The 20,647-nt window shown below is 46.8% G+C and overlaps 1 protein-coding gene across 1 annotated transcript; it reads right to left on the bottom strand.

Moving 5' to 3' along the window:
• Window positions 1–12,509: 12,509 nt before the first annotated feature.
• Window positions 12,510–13,460, bottom strand: LOC120856653 (olfactory receptor 12-like). The gene has a single exon (XM_040231996.1). It carries the CDS (start codon window positions 13,458–13,460, stop codon window positions 12,510–12,512), a length of 951 nt encoding a protein of 316 aa, XP_040087930.1.
• Window positions 13,461–20,647: the final 7,187 nt, after the last annotated feature.

Here is a 20,647-nt window from a genome sequence, read left to right as displayed (position 1 = left end):
GGCCCTGAGCTGGGGGACACGGGGCAGAGAGCAGGCGGGAGGCAGGGAGAGGGAGGAGGTGAGGGTTACAAGGTCATACTCTCTTGAAGCACAGGGACCCTTCAGTGCCCAGTCCTCCAGACAAGCTCAGACTGACCTGAAAAGGCAACATTTTCTCTGATTCACTAATTCACAAATATGCAAGGAGCACTCAGCCTGTGGGGACTCTGAATGGTCACTGCGGGGTTGGTGGGGTGCCAGGATGGTTGCAGAGCTGAGTCTGGAGTGCAGAAATGGCACTGCAGCCGCCTGTCTTTTCAGCGACGCTGCCAGCTTTCCGCTTTTTCTCACGTATCTAATCCTGCACTCTCTGCCCCTTCATGTACTCTTCATGAATCTCAGAAATGTGCCCTGGGCGCCTCTTCCCACCAGGTCTCGGACAGGCCGGGAGCAGCGCAGGGGCCGGGTCTCCCTGGGCTGATGAGGGTGCTTCCTGTTTCTTTCCCCTGCGTGCCAGGGTTCCCATCTCAGCATCACTGCCTCTGACCCTGGATGGGGGCGTCATCTGCGAGATGAGTCCAGGGCTGGCCAGGCACTTCCCCTGCCGAGAGCAGACCTGAGTGCTTACTGTATACACGGCCCTGCCCCCTTACCCACATGGTCTCCCCGACTCCTGCACCCTGAGGGTGGCTGCCCTGACCTTACCTTGTCCAGGTGAGGGCTGTGATTGCCCAGCCCCACACAGCCAGGAAGTGCTCTCCCAAGGGCTCCTGAGCTCTTGACCCAGGTCTGTGTTGATGATAATCAGTCGGCACCAGGACCCCTGTCTACTGCCCTGTCAGCTCTGCCTTCCTGTGTGGTGAAGGGAGAATGAGGGGGTGCCTAGGGGGTACCTGGGATCTCAGGGAGCATTGGACTGGTGCCCCGGATTCTGGAGTGGGAACTACTGGATCCTGGAGGAAGCTCACCTGCCTGTCCATGCACTGCCCACATCTCTGGGCCACTCAGCGGGGCAAGGCATTCTCTACCTGCAGGGCTGGGACTCAAGGCCTCTGATGGCCAATTAGGTGAGGCTTGGGCTTTGAGTTCACTGGGACTCCCAACCCCCAGGCCCCAGGAGCTGCAGTCCCGAGGCCAATCTTCCCCTGACCCCTCTCGACCCAAGGCAGGACAGACAGGAAGGCTGAAGTCTTCAGCAAGCAGTGGGGGGCCAACAGGAGAGGAGCACAGACAAGTCAGAGGGACCCAGTGCCCCTCCTTGGATGGATCTCCCCAGGGGGCAGGTGTGACCTCCTGGCCCTCAGCCCTCACTCCTGCCCATCCTTGGAGGTTGTCAGTGTGAGGAAGGGGGGCAGGTGGGCAGTCTGTGCCCAGGCCAGCACACGGCCCTCTCTACTCCAGACACAGAGACTGCCTCCACAGGCCTGAAATGTGGGTGCATCCTTTCCCCCTTGAAAAATGGGATGTGGAAATGGACTCCGAATCCCCTGTTCTTTGTTTTTGTTGTTGCTGGCATGTCTAAAATTCTCCCTGTGTGTGTGTGTCTGTGTGTGAAATTTCAGAATAAACACATGCTTGATGAAATTCAAAAATTAAGATGTGCTACAGTACAGTGGGGGCTTCCCGGGTGGCGCTAGTGGTAAAGAACCCACCTGTCAGTGTAGGACATTCGAGTTCCATCCCTGGGTCAGGAGCATCCCCTGGAGAACGAAATGGCAACCCATTCCACTATTCTTGTCTGGAAAATCCCATGGACAGAGGAGCCTGGTGGCTACAGTCCATGGGGCCGCAAAGAGTCAGACATGACTGAGCAGCTGAGCGCACAGCAGTAAAATGGAAATGCGTTTTTCTTTGGCCCCAATAAAGCCTTGCCTCTCTTAGCAGTTGGTGTGTGTCTGCACGGGTGAAGCCTTTCTTTTAGGATCTTTGTGTGAATCAGGTCATGCTGTCCTTAGCTCGCAGTTGGGGCCTTCACTTAACAGACAGCCTAGCAAGGGGGTCTTCCCAGGTCGGTTCTGAACTTCTCCGCGGTGTTCCCCTGCGTGGGTGCAGCCAGCGTCATGGGTTTCCTGTCCTGACGGCCCCTCCCTCACTCTCCTTCCTCTCCCAAAGCACGACTCAACCTACGTTCATTCTGGGCTCCTGCTAATATTTCTGTGGGCTAGGGTCCTACAACCACATCATGGGTTATTATGGCATAGACAGCTTGCTTTACCTTTATTTTTTTTTATTAATACAGTCTATTTCCTCCAGAAATGTACAACTTATTTTCTTCCAATGGCTCACAAAGATTTGAATTTCCTTCCCCTCACCACGGCTTATCATCATCCACCCTGACATGTGCACACTTAGCAGGCAGGTAGAGCCTCTGAACGTGCTGGTCGCTACTCGTGTCTGACTCTGTGAGACCCCATGGATGGCAGACCGCCAGGCTCCTCTGTCCATAGGATTCTCCAGGCAAGAATACTGGAGTGGGTTGCCATTTTCTTCTCCAGAGGATCTTCCCAACCCAGGGACTGAACCCAGGTTTCCTGCATTTCAGGCAGATTCTTTACCATCTGAGCCACCGGGGAAGCCCCAAAATACTGGCGTGGCTGGACTATCCCTTCTCCAGGGGATCTTCCCAGCCCAGGAATTGAACTGGAGTCTCCTGCCTTGTAGGCATATTCTTTACCAGCTGAGCTACCAGGGAAGCCCAAAGGGCATGTTGTTTCCCCATCAGGGAATTAAACCACAGTCTGTCACCTGACAAGCAGGGACACTCAACCACTATACTAAGAGGATGGCAAAGTCGCCCAGTTGTGTCCAACTGTTTGTGACCCCATGAACTATATAGTCCATGGAATTCTCCAGACCAGAATATTGGAGTTGGTAGCCTTTCCCTCCTCCAGGGGATCTTCCCAACCCAGAGATCGAACCCAGGTCTCCTGCATTGCAGGTGGATTCTTGACCATTTGAGCCAGCAGGGAAGCCCAAGAACACTGGAGTGGGTAGCCTAGCCCTTCTCCGGGGGATCTTCCTGACCCAGGAATTGAACTGGGGTCTCCTGCACTGCAGGTGGATTCTTCACCACCTGAGAAGTCCTGGTGACTCAGACTATTACCCTCTTTGGAAATAGGGTCTTTCCAAATGAACTAGTTAGGAAGAGGCCATACTGGATTAGAAGGACCCTAAATCCCAAAGACTTCCCTGGTGGCTCAGACTGTAAAGAATCTTCCTGCAATGCAGGAGACTCAGGTTTGTTCCCTGGGTCAGGAAGATCCCCTGGAGAAGGGAATGGCTACCCACTCAGGGATTCTTGCCTGGAGAATCCCATGGACAGAGGAGCCTGGCAGGCTACAGTCCACGGGGTCACAAAAAGTCGGACGCCACCAGGAGACTAACAGAAATCCAAAGACTGGTGCTTTTATATGAAGAGAAAAGGACACAGACACAAAGACACAAGACAAAGGGCATGCGAAGACTGGGCTGAGACTGGGGTGAGGTTGGGACAGGGGAGGGAATGCCAAGGATGTTGCCATTTTCCTATAGCTTTCAAGGGCAGCATCCCTGCTGCTCTGTTAGAGAATGGATGCCTGTTATAAGTCACAGTTCAGTTCAGTTCAGTCACTCAGTCGTGTCCAACTCTTTGTGACCCCATGAATCGCAGCACACCAGGGCTCCCTGTCCATCACCATCTCCCGGAGTTCACTCAGACTCACGTCCACCGAGTCCATGAAGCCATCCAGCCATCTCATCCTCGGTCGTCCCCTTCTCCTTCTGCCCCCAATCCCTCCCAGCATCCGAGTCTTTTCCAATGAGTCAACTCTTCACATGAGGTGGCCAAAGTACTGGAGCTTCAGCTTCAGCATCATTCCTTCCAAAGAAACCCCAGGGCTGATCTCCTTCAGAATGGACTGGTTGGATCTCCTTGCAGTCCAAGGGACTCTCAAGAGTCTTCTCCAACACCACAGTTCAAAAGCATCAGTTCTTCGGCGCTCAGCTTTCTTCACAGTCCAACTCTCACATCCATACATGACCACAGGAAAAACCATAGCCTTGACTAGAAGGACCTTAGTTGGCAAAGTAATGTCTCTGCTTTTGAATATACTGTCTAGGTTGGTCATAACTTCTCGTTCAAGGAGTAAGTGTCTTTCATGGCTGTGGTCACCATCTGTAGTGATTTTGGAGCCCCCCCATAATAAACTCTGACACTGTTTCTACTGTTTCCCCATTTATTTGTGATGAAGTGATGGGACCGGTTGCCATGATCTTCGTTTTCTGAATGTTGAGCTTTAAGCCAACTTTTTCACTCTCCTCTTTCACTTTCATCAAGAGGCCTTTCAGCTCCTCTCCACTTTCTGCCATAAGGGTGGTGTCATCTGCATATCTGAGATTATTGATATGTCTCCCAGCAATCTTGATTCCAGCTTGTGTTTCTTCCAGTCCAGCATTTCTCATGATGTACTCTGCATAGAAGTTAAATAAGCAGGGTGACAATATACAGCCTTGACATACTCCTTTCCCTATTTGGAACCAGTCTGTTGTTCCATGTCTGGTTCTAACTATTGCTTCCTGACCTGCATACAGATTTCTCAAGACGCAGGTCAGGTGGTCTGGTATTCCCATCTCTCTCAGAATTTTCCACAGTTTATTGTGATCCACACAGTCAAAGGCTTTGGCATAGTCAATAAAGCAGAAATAGATGTTTTTCTGGAACTCTCTTGCTTTTCCCATGATCCAGCAGATGTTGGCAATTTGATCTCTGGTTCCTCTGCCTTTTCTAAAACCAGCTTGAATCAGAAGTTCCCGGTTCATGTATTGCTGAAGCCTGGCTTGGAGAATTTTGAGCGTTACTTTACTAGCATGTGAGATGAGTGCAATTGTGTGGTAGTTTGAGCATTCTTTGGCATTGCCTTTCTTTGGGATTGGAATGAAAACTGACCTTTTCCAGTCCTGTGGCCACTGCTGAGTTTTCCAAATTTGCTGGTATATTGAGTGCAGCACTTTCACAGCATCCTCTTTCAGGATTTGAAACAGCTCAACTGGAATTCCATCACCTCCATTAGCTTTGTTCTTACTGATGCTTTCTAAGGCCCACTTGACTTCACATTCCAAGATGTCTGGCTCTAGATTAGTGATCACATCATCATGATTATCTGGGTTGTGAAGATCTTTTTTGTACAGTTTTTCTGTGTATTCTTGCCACCTCTTCTTAATATCTTCTGCTTCTGTTAGGTCTATACCATTTCTGTCCTTTATTGAGCCCATCTTTGCATGAAATGTTCCCTTGGTATCTCTAATTTTCTTGAAGAGATCTCTAGTCTTTCACATTCTGTTCTTTTCCTCTATTTCTTTGCATTGATCACTGAAGAAGGCTTTCTTATGTCTTCTTGCTATTCTTTGGAACTCTGCATTCAGATGCTTATATCTTTCCTTTTCTCCTTTGCTTTTTGCCTCTCTTCTTTTCACAGCTATTTGTAAGGCCTCCCCACACAGCCATTTTGCTTTTCTGCATTTCTTTTCCATGGGGATGGTCTTGATCCCTGTCTCCTGTACAATGTCACCAATCTCATTCCATAGTTCATCAGGCACTCTATCAGATCTAGGCCCTTAAATCTATTTCTCACTTCCACTGTATAATCATAAGGGATTTGATTTAGGTCATACCTGAATGGTCTAGTGGTTTTCCCTACTTTCTTCAATTTGAGTCTGAATTTGGTAATAAGGAGTTCATGATCTGAGCCACAGTCAGCTCCTAGTCTTGTTTTAGTTGACTGTATAGAGCTTTTCCATCTTTGGCTGCAAAGAATATAATCAATGTGATTTTGGTTTTGACCATCTGGTGATGTCCATGTGTAGAGTCTTCTCTTGTGTTGTTGGAAGAGGGTGTTTGCTATGACCAGTGCATTTTTTTGGCAAAACTCTATTAGTCTTTGGCCTGCTTCATTCCCCATTCCAAGGCCAAATTTGCCTGTTACTCCAGGTGTTTCTTGACTTCCTACTTTTGCATTCCAGTCCCCTATAATGAAAAGGACATCTTTTTTGGGTGTTAGTTCTGAAAGGTCTTGTAGGTCTTCATAAAACCATTCAACTTCAGCTTCTTCAGCATTACTGGTTGGGGCATAGACTTGGATAACTGTGATATTGAATGGTTTGCCTTGGAGATGAACAGAGATCATTCTGTTGTTTTTGAGATTGCATCCGATACTGCATTTTGGACTCTTTTGTTGACCATGATAGCTACTCCATTTTTTCTGAGGGATTCCTGCCCGCAGTAGTAGATATAATGGTCATCTGAGTTAAATTCACCCATTCCAATCCATTTTAGTTTGCTGATTCCTAGAATGTTGACGTTCACCCTTGCCATCTCTTGTTTGACCACTTCCAATTTGCCTTGATTCATGGACCTGACATTCCAGGTTCCTATGCAATATTGCAGATCTTGCTTCTATCACCAGTCACATCCACAACTGGTTATTGTTTTTGCCTTGGCTCCACCCCCTCATTCTTTCTGGAGTTATTTCTCCTCTGATCTCCAGTAGCATATTGGGCACCTAATGACCTGGGGAGTTCCTCTTTCAGTATCATATCATTTTGCCTTTTCATACTGTTCATGGGGTTCTCAAGGCAAGAATACTGAAGTGGCTTGCCATTCCCTTCTCCAGTGAACCATTCTGTCAGAGATCTCCACCATGACCCGCCCGTCTTGGGTTGCCCCGTAGGCATGGCTTTGTTTCCTTGAGTTAGACAAGGCTGTGGTCCTAGTGTGATTAGATTGACTAGTTTTCTGTGAGTATGGTTTCACTGTGTCTGCCCTCTGATGCCCTCTTGCAATACCTACCATCTTACTTGGGTTTCTGTTACCTTGGGCGTGGGGTATCTCTTCACAGCTGCTCCAGCAAAGCACAGCCACTGCTTCTTACCTTGGATGAGGGGTATCTCCTTACCGCCGCCGTTCGTGACCTTCAACGTGGAATAGCTCCTCTAGGCCCTCCTGTGCCTGCGCAGCCACAGCTCCTCGGGTTGCTCCTCCCTGCCGCCGGCCCTGGCCTCAGGCGTGGGTGGCTCCTCCCAGCTGCTGTCCCTGGCCTCGGGCTGGCTCCTCAAGGTCACCGCCCCTGGCCTCGGGTGCGAGGTGACCTCTCCTGGCCGCCCCTGACCTCGGACGTGGGGTAGCTCCTCCCGGCCGCCGCCTCTGATCTCGGACTCGGGATAGCACCTCCCGGCCGCCGCTGACCTCGGATGCAGGGTAGTTCCTCTTGGCCGTTCCTGCGCCATCGCAGCCTGGCACTCTAGGCTGCTGTCCCTGACCTCAGACGTGGGGTAGCTCCTCTCGGCCTCGCTTAGTCACGCTTCTTGTTAATTTGTTATGGTGGGTCTGACACAGGAGGGCGGTGAAGCAGTCTGCTTTCACCTGGCAAGGTCAGCAAAATACCTTCGCTGTTCTAGCTGAGGGCCTGAGGTGATCATCCAGTTTGTATTCTTCAACTTGGTAGTGTCTTGTATCACTTTGTTTTATTTGTGTGTACCCCAGGAATAAATCCAATTTGAATACGGTATATGACTGATCATTTTAATTGCTGGTTTCAGTTTTATAGTAATTTGTTGAGAATTTTTGCATCTATGCTCATTAGAGATAATAGTTGGTAGTTTCATTTTCCTGTTGTGACCTTATCTGGCTTTTGTATCAGGGTAATGCTGGACTTAACGAGTTTGAGAGTATTCCCTCTTCTTCAGTACTTTGAAATTGTTTGAGATGTATAGGCATTGATAATTCTTTAGTGTTTGGTAGAATTCACCATGAAACCATCTGGCCTGTGGCTTTTTTTTCTTATAAGGTTTTTCATTACTGATTCAATCTTCTTATCCATTTTTGACCTTTTTAGATTTTCTGTTTTTCCCTAATTCAGTCTTTGGAAGCCACACGATTGTGAACTTGCCCAGTTCTTGCAGGTTGCCAGTTTTATTGCCTTATAACAGGTCATAGTAGTCTCTTAAAATGTTTTGCATTTCTGTTGTGTTGGTTGTAGCTTCTCCTGTTTCATGCTGCTGCTGCTGCTAAGTCGCTTCAGTCGTGTCCGACTCTGTGCAATGCCATAGATGCCAGCCCACCAGGCTCCTCCACCCCTGGGATTCTCCAGGCAAGAACCTGGAGTGGGCTGCCATTCCCTTCTCCAGCGCATGAAAGTGAAGTCCCTCAGTCGTGTTGGACTCTTACCGACCCCATGGACTGCAGCCCACCAGGCTCCTCCATCCATGGGATATGCCAAGTGAAGAGTACTGGAGTGGGGTGCCATTGCCTTCTCCGTGTTTCATACTTGAGCTTATTTATTTGGGCCTTCTCTGTTTTCTTAATGTATCTGGCTAAAGGCTTATCAACTTAGTTTATCTTTTCAAAGAATCAATTACGGTTCCATTGATCTTTTCTATTTTTAAAAAGTCTGATTTATTTATTTGTGGCTTCATATTTTAAAAAGATTTTTTTGATGTGGACCACTTGTAAAGTCTGCATTGAATTTGTTACAACATTGTTTCTGTTTTATGGTTTTTTTTTTTGGCCCAAAGGCATGTGGGATCTTAGCTCCCCAACTAGGAATCACATTGCACCCTAAGCATTGGAAGATGAAGTCTTGACCACTGCACTTCCAAGGAAGTCCCTGGTCTGACTTTTATTATTTTGTTTCTTCTAGTAAATTTGGATTTTGTTTATTCTCTTTTTCTATTCTCTTTTGGTGTAAAGTTAGATTGTTTGTTGGATGTCTTTCTTATTTTACAAATCAGATTGTATTGCTACAAACTTCACTCTTAGAACCGTTTTAGCTGCATCACATAGACTTTTGATGGGTGTGTTTTCCTTTTCCTTTGACTCCAGGTATTTTTAAAATTTCTTCTTTGATTAATTCACTGATCTATAGGTGGTTTAGGAACGTATTGTTTAAGTCTCTGTGTTTGTGGGGTGTTTGGCAGTTTTATTTTCTTGTAGTTGGTGTCTAGTTTCATACCTTTGTGGTTAGAAAAAAAGGTGTGTTATGGTTTCAATATTCTTGAAGTTCTTGAGACTTACTCAGTGGCCTTGCATGTGATCTGCCCTAGAGGATATTCCACATGCATTTTGAAGAATGTGTATTCTGCTGTTTGGGGATCAAATATTCTGTAGATAGCCATTCATTCTATCTGGTATAATAAGTCATTTAAAAGCACTGTTTCCTTACTGATTTTCTGTGACATTAAAATAAAAAACAGCAATGTGATAACTACTTCACAAGTATTAAATGGCTACTCTTAAAACCAAACAAAGAGAAGGTAGGCTGACTAGGAAGTGGAGAAATTGGAAGATTTTTGCACTGTTGATGGGACTGTAAATTGATACAACTACTCTGGAAAGTACTTTGGAGATTTTCTCCCAGATTAAAATACATTTACTCTATGATCCAGTAACTGCATGTATGAGCTTAGAAAGCAGTATCTATAAGAGATATTTGGACAACAATAGCAGCCTTCTTGACAATAGGTGAAAGGTAGAAGTAACCTAGGTGTTGAATAGATAAACAAAATGACAGATGAATAGATAAGCAAAATGTGGTGTACATACATGATGGAATGTTATTCAACCTTTTAAAAATGAAAATATGTTCATTTACAGCAATATGAATGAACCTTGAAAAAATTATGCCAAGTGAGATAACCAGAGAGAAAAAGGCATATTCTGTGTTTTACTTGCCTGTGGAATTTAAAGTAGCCACTTTCCTAGAGATAGAAAGTAAATGTTGGCTATCAGTGGTGGAGGTAAGGGGAAAATAAGGAGTTGTTGCTGAAGGGGCATGCAGTTCAGTTTTGCAGGATGAAAAATTTCTGGAGATCTGTTACACACCAAGGTGAATATATTGAGCAATACTAAACTATGATGGTTGGATGGTTGGCATCAGCAGCTCAATGGACATGAGAGTGGGCCAACTCAGGGAGATCGTGAAGGACAGGGAAGTCTGAAGTCTGGTGTGCTGCAGTTCACAGGGTCACAAAGAGTTCGATGTGACTTAGCAACTGAACATCAACAATAAGCTGTACACTTATAATTGGTTACAACCGAAATGTTATTTTAAACACAATAAAAATTGTGAATCTTTTAAGAAAGTAAGGAAATAGAATTAAAACTACAACGTGGTCTTCAAATTTAAGATGTTTCTTCTACACTTAATTAAGATAACTGGAGCTATGTCAGGCGTGCTTTGGAGTACAACGGCTCGTTAGAGCTGAGCTCAAGTCATGATCAGCCAGGAGATCTGTGCTGAGAACCTGCAGTGTGGCACAGGATGCAGCGCATGTCTAGCATGAACAAGCCAAATGAGCTGCTGCTAAAATCGTAAAGAGATGTTCACCACAGTCGAAATCGGGGTGACACGGACAAATGCAGATGTGCAGGGCCTTCAGAAGTCAGGTTTCCCAGACTACTGGAGGATTTCTACTCCATGGACTGTCTGATGAACTTCCCAAATTTATCCCAAAGTCGGAATTAATGCTCTTCTGCTAGAACCACTAATCCCTTATCATATGTATAATTAACTTTACAGATCGATGATAATTGCACTATTCTGTAAGGGAAAAAATGTGTTTCCTTTTCTCATTTTGGATTCAGATTCTATGTGCTGCTCTTAGTCACTTAGTCATGTCCGAATCTTTGTGACCCCATGGACTATAGCCCACCAGGCTTCTCTATCCTTGGGATTTCCCAGGCAAGAATACTGGAGTGGGTTGCCATGCCCTCCTCCAGGGGATCTTCTCAACCCAGGGATCAAACCCAAGTCTCCCTCATTGCAGGCAGATCCTTTACCATCTGAGGCCCAAGGGAAGCCCAAGAATATCGAAGTTGGTAACTTATCTCTTTGCCAGGGGATCTGCCTGACTCAGGAATTGAACTGGGGTCTCCTGCATTGCAGACAGATTCTTTCCCAGGTGAGTCACCAGGGAAGGCCCTAAGATATTATGAGTCCAGGAATTAAGATTAAGATATTATCAATCCAGGAACATCCTTTTGAAAATCCACAGAATGAAAGAAGAATAAGAGAGAGGAGAAGGGAGAAGAAGGAGGAGAAGGAGAAAGAAAAAAAAAAGGAGAAGGAGGAACCAAGATGTAAGAAGAGAAAGGAGGAGGAGGAGGGGAAAAACTAGGAGGAAGAGGAGGAGGACGACTAGAGGAGAACGAGGGGCAGAATTTGGAAGGTGGAAGAGTCGTGTAGCATGGCATGCCAGACACGGAGCAGAACACTGTGGGAACTTCTCAAAGAAAGAAATGCATTATATCAGAGAAACACAGTAATATATGTCAGCGTGCTCAGAGATGAGACAAATGGGACAAGAATCAAGCAGACACCTTGGAGTAGCTTCCGACTGAGCAACTGTGAGCAGCAATCAGATAAGTTAGCTGTCAGCCTCTCCCCACAGTCCTCCCGAGCAGGCAGAGAAGGAGATGGAGAGTTGGGTTAGAGAGGGAGGACACATCCCTACTGACCATCCAGGGTAGAGAGCACCCCTGTGTCCACAGGGCCACCTCCTCATGGTGACCATGAGAGTGGATGACCCCACCAAAGGGAGGTGTAATGAAGCCACTGGGCTCTGAATCCAGGCAGTGTGTTGGGTCCATGGAGCATGAGGGTGGAGCTCTTACTGGGCAGGTCAAGACAGAGGGTCCAGGATCTCCCAGGGAGTGTGGGACAGAGAGTACGGAGCTGTGCTCTCTGCCAAGAAAGGGCATCTTCTTTCTTCATTTCCTGTCTCTAGGGCAGCCATCAGGACCTTCAGAGATGTTTGAGCTGACATAGCACGATTTTCTGTGGTCAGAAGTAGCCTGGCTGTGTGGCAGAAGGTCACTGGATCTTTGGGTATGAGACATCCACGTTGACTCCCTGCTGCTGTCTGAGGGGAGAAACCCAGGACAGGGAGCACTAGGAGCGTCTGAAGCAGGAGCACAGGTGCTCCCTGCTGCCCTGTTGGGTGGCAGCATCAGTGAACAGAAGGGGGAGGGGAGGAACAGCCCGCTGCAGGATTGAGGGGAAGCATGGTCTTCCTAACTCCCCCTAATTGGCTGTGGTGACCCAGGCTATCACCAAGAAAGGGGCCGGGCTGAATGTCCTCAGGTTCCCCTTCTAGGGGGTTCAGGGGGAGATTACCAACCTCATATTTACAGTAGATTTAGGGAAGGAGGGATAGGAATGGCCTGAGAGTTTATCTACTTACATACCTTCACTGGAAGTTGCTGAACTTGGGACATAAATTCTGTTTCAATATTCTGTTCACTGTTCTGACAGTTGTGTTATTCAAACTTTAAGATTAGGGTCTTGCCCCATCATTCACCATCATTTTTCTGGTTCCTTATCTGATCTCTTCATCTCACACTTGCATGTGGGGTCCATGATGTGCTTCCATAGCGTTGAATGAAATGAATGAAAGAATCACTTGGATGAATGAAGAACGAATACTTCCAACCAAACCTCTGTCTCGCCCAGAGCCCTCATGTCCTGCCTTCAGCACACTGTCTCCCTGGTCCCCCTCCGTCACGTGGCCGTGTGTCTCTGCCCCAGTCTCCGCAGGGCTTCCTTCACGTCCTTGTTTCTCAGGCTGTAGATGAGGGGGTTGAGCATCGGGATGACCAGGGTGTAGAAGACAGAGACCACCTTGCCCTGCTCCATGGACGCCACAGCTCCCGGCTGGGCATACATGACAAAAAGGGTCCCATAAAAGAGGGACACAGCTGTCATGTGGGAGCCGCAGGTGGAGAAGAGCTTGTGTCTCCCTCCTCCTGAGCACATCCTCAGGATGGTCACTGTGATGTAGCCATAGGAGGTGAAAATCACAAGTATGGTGCCCACGATGATGAGGCCACAGAGGCCAAACAAGAGCAGCTCATTGATGGTAGTGTCAGCACAGGCAAGCTTGAGCAGAGGCGGCACATCACAGAAGAAGTGGTCTATGTGGTTGGAGCTGCAGAACGGGAGGCTGAATGTGAAGCTGGTCTGCAGGATGGAGTTGAGGCAGCCTCCACAGTAGGAGCCCAGCACCAGGCAGGCACAGACCGAGGGGCGCATGGAGATGGGGTAGCGCAGAGGGCTGCAGATGGCCACGAAGCGGTCATAGGCCATAACGGCCAGGAGGAATGCCTCAGTGGTGCCCATCATGGAGAAGAAGAAGAACTGGGTGGCACAGCCTGAGAAGGTGATGAGCTTGGAGGAGGACAGGAAGGTGGCCAGGGCCTTGGGGGCGATGACAGATGAGTAGCACAGGTCCAGGAAGGAGAGGTTCTTGAGGAAGAAGTACATTGGGGAGTGCAGACGGGCATCCAGCGTGATGACCAGCATCATGGTGAGGTTCCCCAGGACGGCCACCACGTACAGGGCCAGGAACAGAGCAAACAGCAGGGCCTGGGTCTGTGGGCCACCCCCAAATCCATCCAGCACAAACTGCTGCAGAGGCGTCTCTGAGAGGTTTCCATTTTTGGGGGGTTGCATGGCCTCGTGCTGGGCAACAAGGGTTGGACAGCAGAGAGCAAGTGGAGACAGCAAGGGGAAGTCAGTCCAGGTCACCAGGTCATTTTCTCTTGGATAACAGGGGCCCTTCAGCACCTTACTGTTCACTGACTAAGAGACCACCAGCTACACAGTTCTCCAGATGAGCCCAGGTAGACCTAAAATGTAAACATTTCCTCTGATTTACTAATCCCTAAGTATGCTTGAAACACTCACTCTATGAGATGGCTCCAGGGGTCCTGCTGAGCTGAGAGTCTCCAGCCTAAGGATGGCTTCCATCTCCTTGTCCTTGTTTTGCAGGACATGCTCTCCCTTCCCATGGGGATGGTCCTGAGCTGTGCCATTCCCACACCTGCTCAAGTATCTAATCCTGCACCTTCCACTCCCATTTTACTCATTTTTAATTTCAGAAGGGTGCATTGCAACCATGTACGTGAAGCCACCCCAGCAGAACAAGAAGATGCCAGAAAAGAATGGGAAGCATCTTTACATCCGTCCAACCCCCTCAAGCTGAAGCTCTGCCACTGACAGGACCAAGACAAATCGTCTGGACCATCTTATGGATGACCACGTTACTCTGTTCTGAAGCTGCCATCGTAAACCCGCATCAACCCGTCAGGATCACCTGAAAACTGCAGAATGGACTGACACGAGAACTGACCCAGTGATGGTTCTAACTCCAGGGCAGTCCGGGAGCAGATCAGGGACCAGCCCTCACCAGGCTAAAGTGGAGCTACGTCTGTCTCTCCTGCAGAGCCTGAGACCTATCTCAGCATCTTCGTCTGACCGTGATGGCAACCAACAGCAGAGTTCTCCACATCCTTGAGAATAAGGGTTCTTTCTTGCACAGCCCAGATGTTAGGCAGTTCATGGGCAGGGGAGAGCCCAGCTGCATGGTCTGAGAACAGCAGGACAGGGGCTGTGACACATGCAGGACGTGGCATTTCCTCCCCCGTCATTACTTCCGTGCCCCTGGCTCCTCTGCACACCCCGTGGGGTGATTGCTTGGAGCAGTGGGAACCACCAGCACGGTCACATCTGCTCAATGACTGGGCCCTCCTGCTGGGTGCTGCTTCCTATCCCTGTCACAGCCCAGACCTCCCTGGTCTGCCTTGAGCAGGGCTGACCACTACACTTTCATCGGACATGGGGACCAGCTGTGTGATGGCCACAAGGGTGGTTGAGGGGAATCCTGCCCAAAGACGGAGGAATGAAAAAGAAAGTTGGATGCTGAGCCATCGTGCTTCCTTGGCAGGCAAGCAGATTATTCAGTGGGTAGAAGTCTATTTCAGAGCCGATCCCATGTTTTGTTGAGGTCAGATCTGCAGTATCATGGAGCTGGCTCTCTTTGGAGGGAGTGAGTTCCCTGGGAGTAGGGGTATACAGGCAGAGGTTGGGTGATCAGTGGTATCTGTGGAGGAGAGATTACCCCAAGCTCCCCTAAGCAGGGGAGGTAGTCTCTTGGAAGTTAGTCTGAGAGAGTCCATACTTCCCCCGAAAAGGACAGGTTGATTACAGTGTGGGCTGTCCAGCTCCCCTCTCCTGGGGGACTTGACTCCAACCATCACACAAAAGCAGAGGGGACAGTGTGCCCTGGGATGTCCAAGTGGGTTCACTGTAATATTGGTTTGGAGCCGGTGCTAAAAGTGAAGTTGGCCACCGCTGTACACTCTGTGGCTGCCCACCCCTGTGCTATGAGCCCTGGCCTGTGCACACACTCACACTCACCAAGGCCAAGGCTTTGCTCCCATCTCTGCTCACCCCCTGCTCATACGTACAGCAGAGCCACTGTGACCAGACTGACTGTCTTCTCCCCACCACCCCAGGCTGGCTGTCCTGCTCCTGTGTCCACTAGTTTTCCCAGCTTCCTGTTTCTGTTCTGTTTCCCAAGACCATTCATCCACCTTGGCGGCCCTAGGTCATCAAAACAGTGACCCTTAGGATGCCTGGGGAAGCACATGAGCAGAGATCGACATCTTCATCTGGGAAGTCAAGCTCTTGGTTTTTTAAAAAAACAAACTCACACGTTCCTCTGGTTGTTGAGATAACTCAGTGTGACTGTAGTGCTGGCTCCAGTAAACCTGCCTGTGAGTTGAGCCTGATAAATCCCTTAATGGGGGAAGCAGAAGAATCCAGTGTGGTCTACAAGCCTCTGTTTTTAAAGACTGTGTTCTGCGTCTATTCCTTGTAAACTGTAGCTTATCAAGTGTGGTCTCAGGTCTGATAGCAAGAGCATCACCTAAAGCTGGCCAGAAATGCAAGATCTCAGGCCACTGAATTTAAACCTATGGTGATACAAGACCCCTTAATTATTTCTACTGTCGTTAAAGTCCAGAACTTCTGCCTTGACTGGTCCTGCCCAGTCCATGGGGCTATAGGTGGTGATGTGTCCAGGTCCAGGCTCCCAGGACTCACCTGTCAGTGATGCTGACCACAATCTGTTGAGTGATGATCACACTGCTCCTGTGATGTCAGGAAGGGCATGACCCACCCAGGACCCTGTGCTCCCGGGGAGGACTCCTGACCTAGGACTGTGCTGATGATAATGACGTGGTGCTGAGCACCCTCCACCCTGTTCAGGTCTGGCCTTCTGTGCAGAGAAGTGAGAGGGGGAGGGCGCAGAAGAGAGTACCTGAGGTCACAGTGATAGGCAGGCCATGTGCTCCAAGTGCCTGCTGCAGGAAGTGCTTGGCTCTTGGTACCAGCGGAAGACTGGCTAAACTCACCTGTTACTCTGTCTTGCCCCCTCAGCTGGATAGTATTCATGGCACTTGCGTCTTTTGGTCCCTCTGCTGGGGAAGATGCTCTCCACTGGGCACAGCTGGGACTTTCATCCTCAATTGGCCAATTAGTGAGACTTGGCCTGGGAGTGCACTGGGACTCCCAATTCCCTGGATCCCAGGAAGATGCAGTCCTGTGGCCAAACTTCCTCTGATACATCTCTGTCCAAACCAGGAGGGGCAGGAAGCCAGAAATCCCCGTGGGAGCACTGTGGTCCACCGGACAAGCATCAAGTCACTTTAGAAGGACCAGTGGCCATCTGGGAAAGGTTTCCTCAGGACCGCAGGTGTGACCTCCTGGCCTGCAGCCCTCCCTCCTCTGCTTCATCCTTGTATGTTGGTGTGATAAAGAGTGATGGGCAGGACTCCGTGTCTGCAGAAGCTGCAAAACGCTTTCTCGTTTATAATGTGGCCCTTCCCTCAATGCAGGTTGAGTAAGTATATCTATTAAAACAAAATATTTTAATCCTGGACAGAAACCCCAAAACAAAGTATAAAGGTGATATATGATTAATATTAAAATATAGGAAGTGTGAAAGTAAAAAGTTAAAAAATGTAGTATCATAAATATCCTGAAAAAGCCAAGGCTGCTATATTTTAATAATTATTAGAAAAAGTGGATTTCAGGAGAAAATTTTGCTTATAAAAGGACATTTTAAAATCTGTTAAACATTTTAAATTTATTCTTAATTGAAGATAATTGCTTTACAATATTGTGTTGGTTTCTGCCATACATCAACATGAGTCTGCTATAGGTACACATACGTCCCCTTCTTCTTGAAACTCCCTCCTATCTCCCACTCCATTCCACCCCTCTGGGTTGTCATACAGTCCTGGTTCGAGTTCCCTGAGTCACGGGGAAAATTCCCACTAGCTGTCTATTTTACACATGGTAGTGTATATGTTTCCGTTCTGCCATCTCCCTTTGTCCCACCCTCTCCTTCCCCCACCCCATGTCCATAAGATTGTTCTCCTCATCTGCGTTTCCATTGCTGCCCTGCAAATACGTTCATCAGTGCCATCTTTCTAGATTATATATATCTGGATTAATATATGATACTTGGTTTTCTCTGACTGACTTCACTCTGCATAATAGGCTCTAGGTTCATCCATCTCATTATCCCTGACTCAGATGCATTCCTTTTTATGACTGAATAATATTCTGTTGTATATATGTACCATAGCTTCTTTCTCCATTCATCTGTCAATGGACATCTAGATTATATCCATGTCCTCAGTTCAGTTCAGTTGCTCAGTTGTGTCCAACTCTTTGCGACCCCATGAATCGCAGCAGGCCTCCCTCTCCATCACCAATTCCCAGAGTTCACTTAGACTCACATCCATTGAGTCAGTGATGCCATCCAGCCATCTCATCCTCTGTCATCCCCTTCTCCTCCTGCCCCCAATCCCTCCCAGCATCAGAGTCTTTTCCAACGAGTCAACTCTTCACATGAGGTGTCCAAAGTACTGGAGTTTCAGCTTTAGCATCATTCCTTCCAAAGAAATCCCAGGGCTGATCTCCTTCAGAATGGACTGGTTGTATCTCCTTGCAGTCCAAGGGACTCTCAAGAGTCTTCTCCAACACCACACTTCAAAAGCATCAATTCTTCGGTGCTCATCCTTCTTCACAGTCCAACTCTCACATCCGTACATGACTACTGGAAAAACCATAGCCTTGACTAGACGGACCTTTGTTGGCAAAGTAATGTCTCTGCTTTTCAATATGCTATCTAGGTTGGTCATACCTTTTCTTTCAAGGAGTAAGCGTCTTTTAATTTCCTGGTTGCAGTCACCATCTGCAGTGATTTTGGAGCACCCCCAAATGTCCTAGCTGTTGTAAATAATGCTGTGATGAACATTGGGGTACATGTGCCTTTTTCATTAAAAGAATGTATAATGAAATTGGATAAGGAAATGGCAACCTACTCCAACATTCTTGCCTGGAAAATTCCATGGACAGAGGAGCTTGTCAGGCTATAGTCCACAGAGTTACCAAGAGTTGTATGTGACTGAGTGACTAACACTGACTGACTCATAATGAAATATTCAATTTTCAATACTCAATATTCAAATGGATGATGTGAAAAATTTAAATTTGTATGAAACTGAAAAAGATTAAGTATATAAAGAAAAATCTGACAGAATTAAAAAGAAATGCAGACATCCAAATTGTGGTTTATCATACTGTCTCAGTAACTGATAAGCAAAAAGAAAAATTGTAGTCATATGTTAGATTTAATTCAATATGTTACCTAAATGAGATTATTGGGTATAGATAGAACACTCTACTCAGAAACTGTAGAGTGTAAATTCCCCTGAAGCATAGAGAACATCACTATGATAAGGTGAATAGTGTCTCCCTCCAAGAAAAGTCCACCCCCCCAAATCAGAAATTGATCTTATTTGAAAATAGGGTCTTTCAAAATGAATGTGTTATGATGAGATCATGCTGGATTAGGTGGACTGTAAATCCAGTGACAGATTTCCTTATAAGAGGAGGAAAGGACTCAGAGACATAAAGACACAGAGACATAAAGACAAAGGGCATGTAAAGATTGAGCAGAGGTTAGAGCAATACAGCAACAGGGGAAGCAATGCCAAGGATACTGGGAGTCTCCAGAACCTAGGAAAAGGCAGGGAAGAATTTTTTTAAAAGAAATTTAAAAGGCAGCAGGAACTGCTGAAAATTTGATTTTGGACATCTATCCTCCTGACCCGCGAGAGAGTAGATTCCTATCGCTCTAAGTTGCCAACTTTGTGTTAATTAGTTGTGGTGGCCCTGATGACTGACACAAGAGAGAAGTGAGGGAGTTTGCTTTTACTTGGCAAGGTCAGCAATACACTTTCACTCTCCTATCTCAGGGGTGTATCACCTCTCCAGATCTATGTCAAAATGTACTCTGCAGGGACCTTGATCACCTTTCCCAATCTTTCCATGTTCTAGTTCACTTATTTCAATTGCTTTAAACATGAAAACATACCCTAATTACTTGCAGAATCTTCTTTTTAAAAATATTTATTTATTTATTTATTTTTTCTTTTACTTTACAATACTGTATTGGTTTTGCCATACTTTTGACATGAATCCACCACGGGTGTACATGAGTTCCCAATCCTGAACCCCCCTCCCACCTCTCTTCCCATATCATCTCTCTGGGTCATCCCAGTGCACCAGTCCCAAGCATCCTGTATCCTGTATCAAACGTAGACTGGCGATTCGTTTCTTACATGATAGTATACATGTTTCAATGCCATGTTTCAATCCCAAATCATCCCACCTTCTCCCTCTCCCACAGAGTCCAAAAGTCTGTTCTATACATCTGTGTCTCTTTTGCTGTCTTGCATACAGGGTTATCATTACCATCTTTCTAAATTCCATATATATGTGTTAGTATACTGAATTGGTGTTTTTCTTTCTGGCTTACTTTACTCTGTATAATAGGCTCCAGTTTCATCCACCTCATTAGTACGGATTCAAATGTATTCTTTTTAATGGCTGAGTAATACTCCATTGTGTATATGTATCACAGCTTTCTTATCCATTCATCTGCTGATGGACATCTAGGTTGCTTTCATGTCCTGGCTATTATAAACAGTACTGTGATGAACATTGGGGCACACGTGTCTCTTTCAATTCTGGTTTCCTCAGTGTGTATGCCCAGCAGTGGGATTGCTGGGTCATAAGGCAGTTCAATTTCCAGGTTTTTAAGGAATTGCCACACTGTTCTCCATAGTGGCTGTACTAGTTTGTATTCCCGCCAACAGTGTAAGAGGGTTCCCTTTTCTCCACACCCTCTCCAGCATTTATTGCTTGTAGACTTTTGGATCACAGCCGTTTTGACTGGTGTGAAGTGGTATCTCATTGTGGTCTTGATTTGCATTTCTCTGATAATGAGTGATGTTGAGCATCTTTTCATGTGTTTGTTAGCCATCTGTATGTCTTCTTTGGAGAAATGTCTATTTGGTTCTTTGGCCCATTTTTTGATTGGGTCGTTTATTTTTCTGGAATTGAGCTGCATGCACTGCTACTATTGAACATAGTTCTGGAAGTTTTGGCCACAGCAATCAGAGCAGAAAAACAAATAAAAGGAATCCAAACTGGAAAAGAAGAAGTAAAACTCTCACTGTTTGCAGATGACACGATCCTCTACATAGAAAACCCTAAAGACTCCACCAGAAAATTACTAGAGCTAATCAATGAATATAGTAAAGTTGCAGGATATAAAATCAACACACAGAAATCCCTTGCATTCCTATACACTAATAATGAGAAAGTAGGAAAAGAAATTAAGGAAACAATTCCAGTCACCTTTGCAACGAAAAGAATAAAATACTTAGGAATATATCTACCTAAAGAAACTAAAGACCTATATATAGAAAAATATAAAA

This window comes from Oryx dammah, unplaced genomic scaffold (genome assembly GCF_014754425.2).
Source record: "Oryx dammah isolate SB20612 unplaced genomic scaffold, SCBI_Odam_1.1 HiC_scaffold_28, whole genome shotgun sequence".
Lineage (NCBI taxonomy): Eukaryota > Metazoa > Chordata > Mammalia > Artiodactyla > Bovidae > Oryx > Oryx dammah.
This window is presented reverse-complemented; position numbering and strand designations above follow the sequence as displayed.